This window comes from Protopterus annectens, chromosome 5.part0, assembly GCF_019279795.1.
Source record: "Protopterus annectens isolate FY-2018-M chromosome 5.part0, PAN1.0, whole genome shotgun sequence".
NCBI lineage: Eukaryota > Metazoa > Chordata > Ceratodontiformes > Protopteridae > Protopterus > Protopterus annectens.
The window spans coordinates 710,038,435-710,058,597 of record NC_056735.1 but is presented as its reverse complement, the minus strand read 5'-3'; the positions used below and the strand labels follow the sequence as shown (position 1 = coordinate 710,058,597).

At 38.1% G+C, this 20,163-nt stretch overlaps 1 protein-coding gene across 3 annotated transcripts in view; it reads right to left on the bottom strand.

The window, feature by feature from the left end:
• The window catches only part of MID1 (midline 1), a 1,755,005-nt gene that overhangs the window by 170,270 nt on the left and 1,564,572 nt on the right, over positions 1–20,163 (bottom strand). For all 3 annotated transcript variants that reach the window (XM_044072558.1, XM_044072557.1, XM_044072556.1), the window contains exon 6: positions 18,195–18,322. In XM_044072558.1, the coding sequence (XP_043928493.1) occupies positions 18,195–18,322 (128 nt within the window). The remainder of the gene's footprint in view (positions 1–18,194; positions 18,323–20,163) is intronic.

Sequence of the window (20,163 nt, the reverse complement as noted above, 5' to 3'; positions counted from 1 at the left end):
CTATCTGTGACAAGTACACCAGTCTGCCTGTTATTGGCAAGTAGGGTAATCTTATGTTTTAATGCCAGCTGCATTCCTTTATGACAGTTACATTCCTTACTGACTAACAAATAACCATACAACTCCACTCAGCTACATATCTTAGAAAACAAATACACTTAACAACAAAGCAACTGCTATACAGCTAATGATGCTATTTTATTTCTCTATTTTATTTTATCATACCCTTTTGTTAACCAGGTACCCCACCGAACACAAATGTCCCTTTTCAGGGGTGACCTGTAAGGGCTGTCTAGTTAATTGACTTGCTCAGAATCACAAAGTTGGAAAGCAGAGGTGGAATGAATCAAACCATGTATCCTTGACTACAGGAAGCAGCCTAAGAACACCTAATAGTCTTAATTTTCTGTACAGACTACCAGACATGTTAGTCTTGTACTGGTAAATACATGTAACCTAGCAGTAACCTCAGACTGAGAAATGACTTATTCTACTTTTGGTACAATCCCCTTATCCTCACAGAAGTATTAATTTAGTGAAACATGAAAACATAAATACATGACATTCTTATAATGAGAATTAATTAAGCTGAACACACAGCAGCAAAGCAATACTGCTATATGGCATAAAAAAGAGCTAAAAATAATATTATACACCTAAAAGAGAAAAGAATTGAAAATACATAGATACACACACTGCACAGATCACATTAAATATATATGACTATGCGTGTTAAAATTTTCTTTGTAAATACCTTTATAACTATTTGCTCTATAAATAATAGATAATATGAAATTTGACATATTTAACCAAAACTGAGTTAAATATCGATTATTTAAAAAATTAAAAATTAAAAAATAAGAAAATACATCTAACTATGTAATAAAAAGGCTATAAAAGTCTGTAATAACCTAACTATTGACTATCAGTGGTTGAAGTACAAAGTGCACAGTTATGGATGCAAACATGGTATACTAAACTAAGTACACAAAAATCAGTAAGGATGCATGCTGAACTTGCATAAATCTACTCAGACCATCCTTACTTCCTTTTCTCTAACTCCATTATAGGGTATAGTAACTCCACTGTAAATATATGTTCTTTATAACTATTCACTTTGTTTCCATTGTAACTATATGTTTTACTTGATGTAACTCCTGAACTGTGGTCAAAATTAGTCCTTTTTGATCATTTCACTAGCCCAGTTAAAATAGTAGTAGTAATAATAATAATAATACATTACATGCTTCCTCTTTTACCTAGTTTGGCTCCAAGGCTAACCAGACATCATGCTGGCTGCCTAAATATTGTAGCCTTGCAACTGATGCTGACTGATTTCAGAATCCTTGAAAATAAGAGATTTTGTATCATGTTAAAGGGAGTGCTGGTTGCCCATCTATTCAGAGAGATACCTTTGCATTCCAGTGTTTTCTGTAGTACAGGAATAACTTTTATCAGCTTCTTGGGCAAAGGTTACTACACAGGGCGTTATGACACAGTGTGGTGATTTTCTCTTTTAGCCCATCATCTCTACAGGTACACCAGATATGGTTTAAAATAACAAGGAAGTTTCAAAGCTTTTCTTGTACAGGTGGTTTACAATTACTAAAAGTATATATATTCTCTGTGGAATAATATATTCTTAATCCTGTCAGATCATATTGTAGCAGCTTTATATAGTGAGCTGTTGATTTGTGTTTGGCTCCATTTTCTCTATACTCTCTCAAATACTCTCTTTTAATACTTTGATTCTTTGCTGTCAAGTATTTTTGTAGACAATGATTTCATGAGCACATTTCTCCTTCTTTCTCCCTATTTATTACAGTAGCACAAGGTTTGGTTTCATGGCCTGCATGCATGCTACTTACAAAAGGATACAACAATATACCAAAACCTGGAATATCAGAGCTATGTTCATGGTACATCTCACCTATCCCTTTTATACTAACACACTAATGCTTTTTCTTTGTGTATTCCCAGCTTTCATGGACTTGATGATGACTATAAGCAAACAGACAAGCACTTAACTCAGGACAATGGTTCTCATCTTTACAGTGCAGTCAGCAGACTAATTTAATTCCCACAGGTGCACTCCACAGTCAGTCTGACAGATTAAAGGCTGAAACGTGTTAGTCAAGTAAGGATCAAGGTGTGGACCAAAAAACACAGGTGAAGTTGGACAGCAAGTAACAATTACAGCCAGATATTCTTCCCTTCAGAGGAAAACTTCACGAGTCAAAACACCTTCTTCATCACTGAGATTTACCAGCATTGGTGTACGCCTGCAACTATCTAAGCCAACAACTAGTAAAATTATCACAAAAAAAACACACAGATAACAACAACAAAAAAGATGCAGACAAACCAGAGGCTCCACTATTTAACACGTTAAACCTCTTTGAAAGGAAACAAATGGAGTACATACCAATAATCCTCTGAGGACATGCAGTCATTCCAGCAAGAAAATTACAGAACCAACTAATATTGCCAACATCCTGGCAGATAGGTTCAGTGCTAACTTTACCCCCTTCTCACCCCCTAAAGGGCCCATATCTAAACAGGAAGAATTCAGAGTCCCTGTAATCACAACTATGCAGGTAAAAGCTGCACTCTCTAAAGCCAAAAACACAGCATCCATGGGACCGGACAACATCCCAGGCTGCATTTTACACAAACTTCAGAATGAACTGGCTCCCCCACTTATGCACCATGTTCAATAATAGCCTCGCATCAGGCTTTGTGCCCACTGAATGGTGCACAGCAACAGTTATCCCACTCCACAAAGGGGGAGCCACCACTGATCTGGGAACTATCGACCTATTAGCCTGATGAGCCTGGTCTGCAAGGCCATGGAATGTATCATCATGGAACTCATAAACAAAGACATTGGTAACCTCCAAACTCTGGATCCCACCCAGTTCGGGTTTGTGAAAAGCAGATCATGCCTCTTGAACCTGATCAACTTCTTTGAGGGAGTCACGAAAGCTGTAGATGAGGGTAAGGTGGTTCACACAGCCTATCTTGATCTCGCCAAGGCTTTCGACACCATCCCCCATTCTGGAATTATAGCTAAACTCACTAAACTAGGTATAAATCCCTATGTCACAAGATGGGTTGCCAACTGGCTCACTGACAGAACCCACACTATAAAAGTTGCAGACTCCAAATCTGACGTCAAAGCAGTGACAAGTGGAGTACCACAGGGTTCCATCCTGGGACCTCTCCTGTTTGGTATCCACTTCTCTGAAGTACAGGCTAACACAGAAGGCCTCTAGCTAACAAAGTTCACAGATGACTGCAAACTAGGAGCCATTGTCAAGTCCCCAAATGATGTGGACATCCTACAGAAGGGCCTCGCTGAGACAGATGCCTGGTGTCAGAGCCATGGCCTCAAGCTCAATGCCAAAAAGTGCAGTGTCATCCCCTTTGGTAAAAACTCTGTACCCATGAACTACCACATAGGCAGCAATCTACTTAACACTGAATGCGTGATAAGAGACCTTGGGACCCAGGTGGGGAGTAGTCTCTCTTTTGACAGTCACATCGCCACAGTAGTCAGGAAGTCCTTCTACGTGGCACACCTCATCATAAAAGGGTTCTCATCCAGGAAAAAAGAGGTAATTGTTCCCCTCTTCTCAACACTCATTTGACCATTATAGAGTACAATGCCCCTTTTGGAATGTACCTCACAAGACATCTGCAGCAGCTGGAAAGGCCACAGAAGTACCTCACAAAGAGGATTACTGGCCTCAAATGAATGCCCTACACTGACCACCTCAAAAAAACTCCAGCTTTACTCCATAGCATATCACCTACTCCAAGGTGATCTCTGCCTAACATATAAAGCTATGTCAAACCCAGAGCTGTTGGACATGCTACACCTAAAGAAATCCCAATTCCTTTGAGCTACATGCTCTAGGGACCTAAACCTTGTCACCACAATAAATAGGACATGCTGGAGGGATATATTCCTGTCAAAGAGACTTCCATACTCTGAAACAGGCCACCCATCTATGTCAAGCAAAGTTCTTCATTAGCACTCTTCAAGAAAAATCTTGATGAGTGGATGGGAAATAGGAAATACACCCCGGGGATCACTTCTGTGTCTCTGCTCAACAGTGGCACAGGGAAATAACTTTCTTGGGTAGCATAAACCAGGGAACCTTGTTGGCTAGGCTTACATAGGTCCTTAGGCCGATAGCCTAGCACCTATCTATGAACCTATGAAATTCTGAACACCTCTGACTATACCTCTCAACCTAGAAACATCAAAAATCTGAACAAGACCCATGAAAAATAGGTACAAATCTGTACGGTGATTAATGTAAAATTTGCATACATAATTACATAACCCTGCCCACTCCAACAGAATTATGGGATACCAACTTTCAAAAACAAACAAAAAAAGACAAGCAAAATATGGCACCAGAGTTCCCCTGCAGCCATTCTAATGCACATTACCTGGCTATTTCACCCCATTTACCATAAACACTAATGTGTGCATACTGCTTTACTTCTACAATGATTATTTGGATTTTACTTTTACATTTTACAGCACAATGCACAAACACTAATAGATATCTTCTAAACAAAGCAATACTGTCTAACAATGAAAATAGACTTGGCATTAAAATGTCTCTGCCCTTGAAACAAACATTCATTGAAACCCACACTTCATACAAAGAAAATGCATCTCGCCAGTGGTGGATAAAGATTACCTTTGGGCTGTTTTCAATCATAGGCCCCATGCAAACAAAACAAGAAACATACATGCATTTTTTGATACACCTTCCTGACTTTATTAAATTATATTCCTTGTATAATACAGCACACTTGTTAGACTTAAGTTAGAGCGCATTTTAAATTTACTGTTTAAACATTTTTCCAGTATGCAATGAAACAAAATGCATGAACCAATAATGACAAAACTGCCCAATTCAGAACATTTCCATCATAAAAGTCTACTTACACACACACACACACACACACACACACTAAATATATATATATATATATATATATATATATGTATATATATATATATATATATATATATATATATACATGTACAAAACCCAACAGATAATAGGAAGGTACACAAAATCACTAGAATCCAAGTAGAAATCCAAGTATTTATTCGAATAAAAGTGTAAGCACTTTTGCGGGTTTCCAAATCCGCTTCATCAGATGCGGATTTGGAAACCCGCGAAAGCGCTTACACTTTTATTCGAATAAATACTTGGATTTCTACTTGGATTCTAGTGATTTTGTGTACCTTCCTATTATCTGTTGGGTTTTGTACATGTATATATATATATATATATATATATATATATATATATATATATATACATATATATACACACACACACACATACATAAACAGAATGACAGTAGTGTAAGCTATAGGCATCTTGCACAGCTTCTTGCACTTATTTTCAATTTCAGTTTATTTTTTGGTGGGGACAAAAGGCCAAAAATCAGGGACACATTTTAGACATTGCTTGTATAATTTTGGAAAGTTGCTAGAATAAAATGTTGTGCTACCACCATGCATTTCACTGCCAAGTCTTGAACTCAGAACCCTGGGCACTATAGTCAGAGCAACATACCACCATGTCAAATCAGCAGTTTCCTAAAAGACAGGAAGACTGAAACTTAAATGGTATCATTTACTGAACTCAGTTCTCACTTCTTACCATAGCTCTGTCAATGTCTTAGCACAATAAACCTGGACAAAGCCAATAATGGGGGAATACAGTCCCAAAATAGGGACAAATTTCAAATACTGATCTTTTAATTAGATGTTATGAATGCTTCTTGAATTTTGAGCTTAAATGTTTTATCTTCTACTCTGTATAAAAATTTTTGTAATTTTTTGTATGTACCTAATTTGTCTGTATTGGAGCTTTTCTCCCCAGGACTCCATTGAAAACGGGTTCTTTTGGCCCAATGGACTATCCTGGTAAACCAACTGCAAATAAATAAATAAATAAAATAAATTTAAACTTAGAAAATTGCTAGAATAAAAGGTTTTGTGTTACATTCATTTTCTGAAGAATATGAAGTCTGAAATTCAAATGCCTGTCATTGTTTACTGAATTCAATCCTTCAGTGATTTACCACAAAAATCCTGAAAACCACAGATTTAATGAGGAATAGAACAACAATATAATAAAATGCCTATTATTATTTAGTGAATTCAATCTTTCAATGATTTGGCACAAAAATCCTGAAAAACCACAGATTTAATGAGGAATACAACAAAAATATTTGGCATGAATTCACAAGTGGTGGTAGCTAGGGACTTTAGCACGGTACAGGGTTTGAGCTTGACTACCTCTAGCCACCAGGTGTATTCATTGGGGGGGCATTTTCACTCACTCACTCACTCACTCACTCACTCACTCACTCACTCACCTTACAAAAAAGCCTGACATCTATTAATATTAGGGTGACTGTAAAATAATCCCAACACACACACACACACACACACACACACACACACACACACACACACACACACACACACACACACACACACACACACACACACACACACACGCACCTTACAAAAAAGCCTGACATCTATTAACATTAGGGTGACTGTAAAATAATCCCAAATAAGAAACAACGCAACAGATAAAAACTGGAAAGAAAAGCAACAGTCATCAACAGAAAGACACCAGATGAACGAGTCTCCACTGAGTAAGAACTTAAACCTCATGACCCATTAAGGCTATTCAAGGATTCCAGCTACATGACTTTCTAATACCCATGACTTTTTTATATCTCTTTACTGTTGTACTCAGGCCTTCAAAAGTTCTGCAAACACACAACTACAGTACAATTCTGATGCTTTCAGATTATGCTGAACATTACAGTTACAACACTGATTAGGTTCCAATGCATGAAACCAAAGACCAGAACACTGACTATCAGAAGAAAGCTCAAACATATGATTGTACTTAGTACTGTTACAGACCATACAAATGCAGGAAAAAAAGATGCACCTCTTTTTCCTGAGGATCTGCAATTTTGCAGTAAGAAAAAAATCAAGCTGAATAATTACAGGGGCATGGAGTAAAAGGCTACTTGCTTTTTCCACATTGTGAAAAGAAAGTATAGTTGTGTAAAATCTTACCATAACAGTAGATGTCCTTCTCTTCACTCTTGCAGTATTCTTTGCAATACGGATTCCCTACCAAGGGGAGCCCAATGCTCAGTCAGCATATCAAAGCCTTAGGTTGTAAAAGGGACGTCATATATCACATATATGCTCCCCGTGCCCGGCATAGTCCCAGAACAGAAAAGCCTCAGGTGGAATGACAGTCCAAGGAGAAAAGAGGGAAAATGCATATCCAGAAGGAGAAAGGAAACAATGGAAGAAGGGAGTAAATACTGCAACAGTGAAGAGGAGATATACTGTTATGGTGAGATTTTCTACAACTGTAATATGTCCTTCTATATCACTGTTGCAGTATTCTTTACAATAGGGAGAGTACAAAAGGTCAGGGATAAAGTTGGGAGGAGGAAGACCCAACAGAGCCCTCAAGAAAACCATGCAGAACTGCCCTGGCAAAAACAGCTCTAGCCCTAGAAACAACATCTAATTTATAGTGTTTGGTACAAGTATGCAAAGAAGTCCAAGTAGCTGCCTCAAGAATGGAGTTATAATCTAAACCTGTGAAACAAGCACCAGAAGAAGCCACACCCCTAGTAGAATGAGCTTTAACAGAAGAAGAAAGGCTTTTCCCATGAAAGGCGTAATAAAAGGAAATGACTTTAGATACCCAAGAAGAAATGGTTTGCTTGGAAACAGCCAAAACTAAAGATCTAGGATGAAAAGAAACAAAAGGCTGCGCAGATTTATAAAAGGCTTTAGTTTTATCCAAATAATATCCAAACTGTCTAATGCAAATCCAAGGTGTGAAGAACCTTCTCACTTGCAGACTGTGGAGAATGAGGAACAGTCATGATGACCTACAGCTCAGACACCCATCGACTGAGGTAAGGGTCAAAAGGACAGTCTTCCAAGAACAATGCTGTAAGGTAGCTGAAACTGTGGACTCAAAAGAAGCCTGAGTCAATTTTTCCAAAACAAATGGGACAAGATTCACTCGCTCTAGTTATCTTAACCTAGCCTGCAACATTAACAGAACATCCTGGAGAGACAAGATATGTCTCCCACATTTTGCCAGTCCTCTGGAACAAACCCCCAATTCATGTAAAATAGAGCTCCTCAATGACCCTATTTAAGCATAACTTAGATAAGTGAATGGGAGACTGCAAACTTACCCCAGGGGTGTCACCTATTTACCTCTTGGATAAGGGTAGTCAGTGCTGGTCATAGATTTACACTGCAAATATAGACCATACAACTTAGTAATTGAGCAGACAAGGGTATAACATGGCTACGCTTATAAAGGCCCTAGGACCAGTAGCCTAGTAACCTCCTATGAGCCTAAAAAATTAAGGTCCCAGGAAAGAGGAATAGGCTTCCTGGGAGACCTAATATGAAGGACGCCTTTAAGAAATTGTTTGACTTCAAATCTAAAAGCCAAAGGGGGAGTGAAAGCCAGACAAGCAGAAATAGCTGACAGGTGGGCTTTAACAGAAGACTATGCCAACCCAGCATTGAGCATTTCACACAAATGAGAGAGAAGCAAAAGATCTTCCACAGTAAGTGGATACAGGTTACGAGAAAAACGGGTTGCTACTGGAACATCGAATTTTCATTTGTTAGAATCACTAAAGTTCGACCTTTAATGATCGAACAATTGAAATTTCGAACTATTCAAAATATACATAAAAAAAGAAAAGTAAAGGGTGTAGGCAGGGGGCAAGCTCCCCTGCACCCCCCACGTGGGTTGTTGCGCCCCCACACCCCCCGCTACTTAAATATATCAACTCTGAGATCATGCTACAGTGTAGGAAAGGGAAATCTTCCCTTTCTTCCCCATAGTTCCTTAAAGTGTGATCTCTGAGTTGATATATTTAAGTATCGGGGGTGTGGGGGGGTGCAGGGGGGCTTACCCCCCTGCTTTAACCCATCAGGGAACATTTCCTTAGTTTTATTTATTTATTTTTTAAATTTTGAAGTTTTGGAACTTTGATCATATGTTGTCGACCATATGGTATTCGAAGTTCCGTAACTTCGATTTTGTAATAGGTAACTGAGAAAAACACCACTCAGAAAATCCCTTCCATTTGGATAAATACAATTTTCTGGTAGCGGTTTTACTGGCCTCCTGCAAAACTCAAAGCATGTCATCAGAAAAGAGGTGCCTAAAAGGGATCAAAACCCTATCACCCACAGTGTTAGTTGAAGAGTGGACAAATGGGGATGGATGAGAGACCACTTGTTTTGTGTGAGTAGGTTCACCGTGTGACGTAACTTGTGATGATTGCACTTGGCTAAATGCAGAAGAGGAGGGAACCAGTGCTATCTGGGTCAAAAGGGAGTCATCAACAAGATTTTGGAAGCATCCTGCTCTTTCTTGAACAGGAAGCACTGTATGAGAGGAAAGGGAGGGAAGCATCAAGAAACATTCCCTTCCAGGAAAAGGGGGCATCCACCATTCAAGCCAGAGGACATAGGAGTCTGGTGCAAAACAGAGGGAGCTATTTGTTCAGAGGGGAGAAAAAAATCTACTTGAGAAGTACCCCACCATTGGACAGTATCCAGAAACACATCTCTGTGAAGCATCCACTTGTGACATTGTGTTATGGACCTGTTCAGAGAATATGCCATAATGTTGGGATCTGAAGGAATATAAAGAGCCTGAAGAATCACCTGATACTGGACAGCTAGATCCCAAACCTGAACAGCTAGTCTGCACAAAAGATAAGACATTTGTTCCCCCTTGCATGTTGATGTATTGCATCACTGTGGTATTGTCTGTGAAGATTTTTAGGGGCCATGATAGGAAAAGAGAATGAAAGGTCTGACGGGCCAGCTCTTTGATACTGTTGTGGTCCTTCTTTTGACAAAGTGACCAAAGGCGCTGTATTTTCAGAAGACCAAACGAGGCCCTCATCCCATGTCTGGAACATCTGAAGAGAGTTCCTGAGTGGGCACTGGAAATTGAAAAGGCAGACCTGGGTTGAGGGACAAAGGATAACTCCACCACAGAAGTTCCAGTTTGAGGCATGGAAGAAGGGGAATCAGAAAATCCAAAGGATGATAAAGTTTAAGCTAGACTGACTTTAGGAAACACTGGAGCTTTCTCATATAAAGCTTGGCCAGAGGAAGCATAGGAATGGTGGGAAGCTATGTATCACAGAGCCCTTAGAAACTCTCTGGCTGTAATGGAGTTCAGAGGAAGAAGAAGACATTGAAAGAATGTAATCAGAGTTAAAGCCTCGGGTGGAGGCAGAGACACCAGCATTGGAATAGTCTAGAGTCTGCACCCATGAAACACATGATCCTAAAAAGGAGTTAGGAAAGATTTTTGGAAAATTCACCATAAATGCTAGGCTTTACAGAAGACAAATAGCAAAGTGAAGATGCTGAAGTAAAGTCTCTGGAGAGGAAGCCTGAATGAGCAGATCGTCCAGATAAGGAAAGATCTGAATTCACCTCAACTTGCAAAAGGCAATCATAGGAGAAAGGCATTTGGTGAAGACCCTTGGGGGAGTAGACAGGCCAAAGGGCAAAGCAGAGAACTGAAAATGCAAAGAAGAAACAGAAAAAACATGAAAACTTCCTGATAACAGGATGAATAGGGATATGGAGATAGGCATCCTTGAGAGCCAAAGAAACTAGGAAAGCCTGAGAAAGAAGAAGAGAAAACAAGGTTTGAAGGGGTGACATCTGAGGGAACCTTCAAAAAGCTGTTGAAATGAGAGAGATCCAGAATGGGTCTCCAGGTGACATCTTTCCTGGGAACAAGAAATATTCTGGAGAAAAATCCCATCCTCTTTTGAGTAGCTGGAACTTCTTGAATTGTTCCTTGAGACAAAAGGCTTTAAAGAACCACTGGACAAAAGGGTAGCTGTTCCTCAGGAGGCCGAGGAATGCTCAAAAAGGGGGAAAAGATTTCCAAACCATGTAATACCCCTGATGAATGATGGCTAGAACCCAAGAGTCTTGAGAGCTCTTTAACCAAATTGGAAGTGCCAAGAAAAAATGAATAGAAAGTGGGACGTGACTGAGGAGTGAGGAATAAGGATAGTCAGACAACACCTGGCTTGTCTGGAAAAAGAGGCTTCTGAGCTGTAGGTGTTTGAGTAAACTTAGTAGGAGTAGCCCTTCTACCACCCTTTCTACCTTTGCGAGGAGGGTGAGACTGTCTGTGGACACAGCCAGGTTTAGTAGGGTAATTCATCTGAAAATTGGCAATAGGTGAAACAAAAACATATTTTAAATCCTGCAAAGCCTTACTCCTTTTCCCTGAAGGGACTTAAAAAGCTCAGCAGCAGCACCAAAGAGATGATTATTATCTAGAGGAGCATCCATCAGCTTAGGCTTAATATCATCAGGCAAAGGTTGAAGGTGAAGCCAGGAATAACTCTTCAACACAGAACCAAAAGCAGCAGCTCTACATGAGGCATCAGCTGCATTTAATAGAATGGCAAGCTACTTGACAGGATGACCCTAGTAAAGAAAAAGTTGAAGTATTCCCTTCAGAATCAGGAAGATCTGAAATAACCTGACAGGCCTGAGAGAGAAGAGCCAAATATATCTGGTCATGTGTTTCTGGTAATTCACAGCCCCAAAGGCCAAGATAGCAGCAGCAAATACTTTCTTACCCAACCTCTCCATAGTTCTGCTGTTATTGTCAGAGGAGAGCAGCTTTGTAGAAGGTAAAAGCTTAGATGGCTTATCAGAATCAACAGAAACAACAGAAGAGTCAGCAGAGGGGCAAAAGAATTGTAAAAGAAAATGCAATCCTCAGGTACCTTATAAAACCCATCAGGTTTCTTAGCAGCAGGAGGCTGGCAGTCAGGAGCCTGAAAAGCTGCAGAAAAGGCATCTAACAAGACAGCAAGTACCAGAGGAACAGCAGAGGGCAAGAGATACTCCATTTAAAAAAGTTCATAATATTTTTGGTGGACATCTGAGACCTGGGTACAGTCCCACTTAAAAAAAATGCCATCATATAGGAAACTGTGTCACCAAAAGAAATCTCCTCAAAAGGAGAATCAGGATTAACAGATTCCTTCTTCTCAGAACCACAGTCCAAGGGAGAGGGAATTTGGGAAGAATAGGTCAAGGATTCTTCATCAAAATCCAGATCATCATCAGATGAAACCTGCTCCCTAGGCCTATTAAGGAGTAGAAGACCAAGGGGGAGTAGGAACACAGACCTCTTGAGGGGGCTTCAAAGCCATAATGGCATTAAACAAACCCTGGGTGAAGTCCTGTCATTCACATTGAGGATCTTTGGTAGCAGGGGAAAGATGCTTAGATTTCTGCTCTTTTTCAAGGGGACATCAGCCCAAAAGATCTTAGGTAGCTTGGACCCCTTGACGAAATTCTATAAGTGTAGTGGAAATCTCCTCTCTAACAAAGATTTGAGGAATACCCCTAGGGTCTTCATAAATAATCAGCTATGGTTTCCCTGAACATCCAAAATGAATGTCTGCAGAGTCTCTGGGGATGTACAAGAACCCAGATCCAGGCTGACCTCTGGGTGGTCCTCTGAGCTTTCATCCACCTTGAGACAAATATCTGGTGGAGACTGTACAACTCAAGAATCCCACTGAGCTTTCTTGGGCTTCTTCTTCACTGATGGTTGACCCTTAGACTGGGACGATTCCTCCATTGTACCCTTAGCCAACAATTTAAGCCATTGGTTCTCTAAGTAAATGGCTAAAGAAAAGGGACAACTACACAAAGTCTTTGGAACAAATGCTTGACAAACAGGACAAGACATATGGTCGTGAGAAGCACCTAAGCAAAACAAACACTGCTCGTGATGGTTGTTATGGGGAATCTGTCTCCCACAATGGCATTTCCACTTTCTAGATGAAATGAAATAAAATAACCACAAAATAAAGGAAGATAAGAAGAAAAAAAACAACAGGGCACCTATCTGAAAAATGGTTTGGTAACCTGCAGATGAATGGGTGCTCAGACAGGCAGCAAAGAAGTTCTGAGGATGGTGTGATGATGTAAGGCATTGCCAGCTATGCCACGAGAAGTAGAGCAGAGGATGTGTACCATATGCCAGCATAGCTAGCTGGATTTTTGTAAAGAATTGTATGTCATTTATATGTCAAAATGTTTTGTACAGATGCTTGTGTTGAGAATGTATTTGTAAAGCTGCTTGCGTTAAATATGTACCAACAGTGGGTCCTGCTGGATAGAAAAAAAAAATACACCTGTATGTCAGACTGTATTGTAACTGTTGAAATTAATATATTGTAACAGAGGATACTGGAAGAGAAGAGGTTAATCTCAGTCCAGCAAACTCAAAAAAATAGTCTGAAATTAAAGTACCTGGTTCAGGCCATAAAGAGTGTATCATATAGCTCTGACTGTAGCCAGAGACAAAATGTCTGTGAAAACCAGGACTCAGAATCCTACTGTACTGTCCTTAGGGGTGAGATAATTGCTACCCTGGAAGGGTAGAAGTTTTGAAATGGTTTTATAGCTTCCAGATGCTATAACACATCTTAGCAAAGCTCTATGTTGTATATTATTGACACATAAGTGGTAGATTCTGGTTCAGTTTCTAGTAAAGGAGGTACAGTGGGAACCAGAATAAGATGACCAAATGTATGTGTTGTCATTCTGTAATCAGCACTGAAATGATGTTTTAATACTAAATGAGTCACTGAAATGATGTTTTAATACTAAATGAGTCAGATCTCTCAGAATAGTCTGTTTTTGAAATCTGACAAAGAAGGAACACCACTCACCCACTTCATCTTGGCTTGCTTTACTAAGTAACCAAGGAAGAGTAATTCTTTAGATCAGTCAGGAAAATATAGTGAGATTAGTTAAGTACTGTTTTTCTGTACCTGTGTGAATCTCTCCATCTGTGTTATTTTTAATATTTACTGTGAATGAAACTCTGGTGTTTACTGTAAATAGATATTTAATATTTTCAAGTTTTTTTAATTTTTTATTATTAAATATATTTGATCTTTTCATTTTGACTTTTCTTGTAGAGAATATTTTAACTTTGAGAGTACTTATATTTATATGGTGACACTGTGTCCACTCCTGAAAGTCTTACTGTATTGGTCAAAAACTACCATTTGTATTAATATTAGTTTTACTCATTATAATTGGGAACCCTTGTAAGAGCCTGACAGTAGTTAGCTGGTGGCAGTATAAGTGCCTTATAGTCTGGGAAAAGGTAACAGAGCTAGTAAATCTGTGCCAGCCTTTCCCAGGCATGAGTATGTGTGTGAAAATCAAATTTAAAAGTCTGTGTGTGTCAGCTACTTGGAGCAGGGATGCAGAGCCCTGGTTTCACAGACAGGATGGTGCCAGACTTGGCGGAAGATTCAACTCTACAGCTGTGCCAGTGGGGAGTCTTATTGAAGGCCTGTAGAGAGAGATATGGAAACCCAATCCCCAGACAGAGTGTGTTCCCTGTGAGCTCTTAAGGGAAATTGTGCTTGGTGCAGAGAACTGCATCTGGAAATACTGTGCGCATCTATTTTTGTTCCAAGTGAATATCCCTCTCCAGTGTCAGTGGTGAGGATTAAGGCTCCTTGATTACTGGCCTAGAGCAGGGGCATCACAGATAGTACATCCATACATCACCTGTATGCCCTATGCCTGTTTTGGGAGAATATGTGTGGCATACAACATCCCTTTTACAACCTAATGGTTTGGTATACTGGCTGGACATCAGGCTGCCCTTGGCAGGGAATCCCTATTGTAAAGAATACTGTGACAGTGATATAGTAGAACATCTCTTTTTATATTTCTAGTATCTTTCTTTTCCATATAGCAACTCTTCTGTTTTTCAACCTTTTGTCTGTTTGTCTTTGTGAATACAAAGTCCATAATCTGACTTAATGTTTATAAAGCTGTTAATAACAGAAATTGTTCATTTGCTTACTTATTTATTTGTTAACCAGGTAGGTGGAATGGTGTCAAGGACACCTTTCTGTAACAAGCTGGGCATTAAGCAAATGTAGCACAGTGAGTCAAATTACCTAAGTTGGCAATGTGTACAACTGAACACAAAGCTTAACTCATTCACTCCAATGGAGCTCAGGAAGTTTGCACTGTAAAGTCCAATGGGCGGAGTCTATGCCTTTTGACAGAATCAAATCATGTCCTCACATTTCAAGTAAATGCTCATATCTCTGGAACCATAGGGGTAATGAAAGAAGTATAAAAGGCAAACTATTCAGCACAAACTATTTTTACAGTGGCAGTATTCATTAGGTTCTAGGTCTTAAACCAAATTTTATAAGTCATAGTAAAGACAGTAACCATTACATTTGTAATATTTTATAAACAACTTACAATATCTCTTCAACCACTTAAGTTACACAAATGCTGTAATGAGCATGTTATACATCTAGCTGACAGCTTTCATATGAGGCTAAGAAGTTCTGTCTCTGTTACTTGCTTGTTGAGATATTTAGAAAAATGTGAAAATTGTATCTATAAAAATTAATATCATAAAAACAACAGTTAATATTTACCTGCACTAGACAGAGGTCAAATATTAATACAGTTAAGTTTGCTATTGTATAAGTTTTAAGATGAAATTGTTTAACACCTTGTACATAGTATGGTTTTGGAATTATTGATGCAAATATGAACAAGCAATTTTTGACATCTAGAGGCATCTGTAGGCATTAACTGTAGATGCACCTGGAGGCGTCACTCAGATGTAATGAGTTAAATGCTGAATATACAAAATCATAAATGCAAACAGGTTTTGTATGGGATAAGGCTCATTCATTAAAAGCAAAAGTGAAATAGAGGCTTAATAAAAAAAAATACTGGAATCGATGCAACTGTGTTTAAAGGCCAAGTACATCTTAAATACATTTCTTTAGAAACACTGTATTTCCTGGCTCTTATATTACCAATGCACTGTAAGTTTTTTTTCTCTTAGAAAAAGCTCGTGCTGCAAATTGCTCATAGTCCTGTGTTCTTCCTTTAGATCCTAGTATGGTCATAAAGCTACTGAACCTTTGGGGATACACATCTGTTTTACTGTGTACTGTCATTCACAACTGTTTTTTTTTTCGTCAGGGTCAGAATCCTTTGGGAATTTACATTTATTTTGTTGTGTAACGTCATAAAGTTTCAGAGCCTAGAATGTCAATAAACCTGGATCAACTGGATATATATTTATTAGGGTTTTAACTCAAAACACTTGCATCTATATCCAACATCAAACATTTCCTTAAAAATTTAATATCAGTTTTAGTTCTTGAACATAAAATCTTTTAGAGATGTGATTCTCAACTAATATATCTAAGGAATTATAGTAGACAAGCATGTGACATGTCTTTCCTTTACCTTCTAGCAAAATAATCAACAGATTTAATGCAAATAAACTGTCTGGCAGTTTAGCAGAAAGAATGAAAGTTATGAGCTGCTAAAGAGCTTCATCCTGTAGCTGTGTGTTTGATTCCCTCAGTAGGCATTTGCCTACTCCACTGCATGACTCCAAACAAGTCACTTAACCAGCCTATGCTCCCTGACCACCTTATGAAAATAACCCTTAACAAAACTGGATAAATCAGTTAACAATATATCTCTAACTATAGCAATATCTATTTATTGTTTTAAGTACAGTTTGTGTGTGTGTGTGTGTGTGTGTGTGTGTGTGTGTGTGTGTGTGTATTAGAATGAAAGCACTCAAAAGTTAATTGCAAAAATATTGACTGCATAAGGCTGAAAATACAGAACTTGATACACCACTGAATAATTGCTGAGAAACAGATGTGGCTTATTCAAAATCTTATTTGTTAAAAAACCAAATAAAACCATTGTTTTTTGCAGGGATGCCAGGCACCCCCCTACTCCCATGTGGGAGAAGGGCCGTTCCTCCAACACATCCTACTAATTATATTAACTCTAAGATTGCACAAACATGGCTAAAGGCATATTCCCCAACCCTTGGAATTGTACAGTCTCGCACACCTGTTGATCAGCTGCTTAGTCAATCATATATGGTTGACAAAATAGCTGCCAAACACACACACAATATATATATATATATATATATATATATATATATATATATATATATATATATATATATATATATTGATATATATATTGATATATATATAGAGAGAGCGAGAAAAACAAAGCTCAGATGACTAAAAGGTGACAGCTTTTACTTGTATGAGATTGTGCTATAGTAGCATGTCCTTACACCCCCCCCCCCACTGTTCAGCCTTTGAGATGGTATCTATAAAATAGTGGGATTTACCTCCTTACAAAAAATGCTGGTGATGATACTTTTATGGGTGTTGGTGTGTGTGTGTTGTGGTACATTTGTGTGTGTGTATGACTGTATATATGTGTGTGTGTTTGTCAATTATCTTGTGTGACAGTATGAGTGTGTGGCTGAATATCCTGTGTGTACAACATGAGAGGTAGTTTGGGCCACAGTATGAGGGTGTGTCTGAATGTTCTGTGGGTAGAACATCAGTGATTGTGTGTAATAGAGTGTGTAATCAGCTCTTTCAGTTGCTTGTGTTATGGTTACTGTAATGTTAGATCAAGCAATTTATGCTTATACACACGTACATGCAGCATGTAGATATTGATATACGTAAACTATAAACTTCAAATCATTACTTCATTAATCAGTTTACATGTTATACATTCTAAGTTATTCCCTAGTGCTTTTCTGTGCCATCTACCTCTATACATTTTTCAGCATGTCCTCACCTTAATAGAATACTTACCTAATGTATACTATTTTGCTATTACTACCTTTTTTTAAATTATAGGGCATGACAGCTTCACTCTATTTATTATTAATATTATCAGAATTTACAAGCATTGATTAAATAAATATTTCAGCAAGCAGAGCTTACTCCCAAATATGATGCTTAAGGAAACATGTACTTTAATAAGTGATTGTTCTTGTCGTGCCCTGAACAGTACAAATGACAATACACTTGTTACCACATCATCAGCTGACATGACAAATAAATCATCAAAACCATGGGCGTGCCAAGAGACTTGTCAAGACATGTAGAGACCAACAGGTTTTCAATAGAAACTACAAAATCAGAAATGGTACCTGTAAGATAATCAAGACACTCCAACATCTTCTTTTCCCTGGAAAAATCCAGTGCAAATGTGTCAAAGGTGTCATTTAAACTAATCTCTGGAATCAGGACCTGAGAAGAAGCCGTTGCCATGGAAACCCTGTATAAGGACAAATATAAACCATATTAGAACAAACTATCTATCAATGAGACATTTAAAACAGCTTTGGTATCAAACTCAGCTGTTACATTTCCACCTCCCTTCTATCTCTAAGTACAACCGCCTACTGTCTTTTCTTTCTTAACTAAATGTGCAGCAAAAACACGTCATTGAAAAAATCCTCTACTGCCATTCCCTAGCAAATAACAATATAACACACAATATCTTTCCTTTTGCATCTGTTCATTACTACTAGTCACTGATAGTGAATTGCTTTAGGCTCTGTAATCATTTCAGACCTTACAGCAAATGCTAAGGGAAGCAACGTATATGTGACATATAACTGCATGCACAGGCTAGAAAACATATTATTAAACTGAAGAGGCTAGAAAACATATTATTAAACTGAAGAGGATGCATATACAACACTTTACTCACACACTGTTGTCATAACACTTAAGGATCCTACACAAGAATATGAATTTTAAATGCTAAGAAATGTGGCTTGCGGTTTCACTCTGCACAGCGGTCTCAAGTTTTATGCACCATTAATGCTACAAATGCCATTGGCCACTACAGTGATTGATAAATATGTTTATCTGATAATGCACATCACTTCCGACTATTCAGAATATGTTTGCAGAGAGAAACACAGACTCTTGCTGGATTTTGACTTGACTTTTGTCATAACTGTAATGACAGTGCTGAGACCTAGTTATACATATTACTTCAAAAAAGCAAAATCAGAGAACCAAACAGAATTATACATGTTTCATGTTTACACCGTAAGACCCCTTCATCCCACAAAGAAATTTCAGGGATATATATATTGACAGACCATAGATAAAGGATTCATTGTGCAGAAGAATATATTTTTAATCGAAAGGCCATAGATAAAGGATTCATTGTACAGAAGAATATATTTTTAATCGAAAATGATCTGCTGCACTGCTACAGTAAAAGCATTTTTTTGTGATAACTGTAGTTTGTTGCTTTTAGGTAGAGTTATACATATTTATTTCATCCAAAACTGGGTAGCTTGTCCAGAACCATCCACTCAACACATATTGTGCAATATTTATAATGATAAAAAAATCACAATGTGTAATACAATTAATTAATGATTTACTTCTGCTTAATTATTTAAATTTCAATATTTTCATTATGAAAGCTTTTCTTCCCAAGCCCCACTTACAAATTAACTTTGCCCAGTAGGCCCAACCTAGTCAACAAAAAAATAAAAGTACATTTTTACTTTAATATTTATTTAACAATAGTGCCTTCTGTAATTGCATAAACACACTTCATCCTTTATACTGAAACAGTATTTGGGGAATTAATAACATTTATATTTTGAAATATTTGTGAATACTCTATGACATTTTTTTGTTTTTCATTTGAAATTCAATAAAGTTGTTTAAAAAACATTTATATTATACTGTGTAGTTTGATAATTGAAGTACACCTTTATGATTTCATATGTTTACATTCAGGGGCAGATATTAAGCTAATTATTAAATATAGTTTTTTAAAGAAAGCACTATGTATTTCTCCGAAACATTTGTGTCACTTCAACCACACAGAAAAATGCTGCGTGAGAATAAGTTACTGGGAATTTCAAATTAGTTACAGGCATATTGAACTACTGAGCAAAATCTCTGGCAAGATGGCACCTTTGGTCACTGTAGTCCACTGTCCTACCCGTCGCATTAAATATTCAACTGCTCCTCTTGGCATGTGTCTGGCCACAGTTGGCAACTACACATGAAGCCACTGAGAGTATAAATATGGCATCCTAAATTGTCACGTTACCTGTGTATTACTCCCTGTGTTGGGTAGTT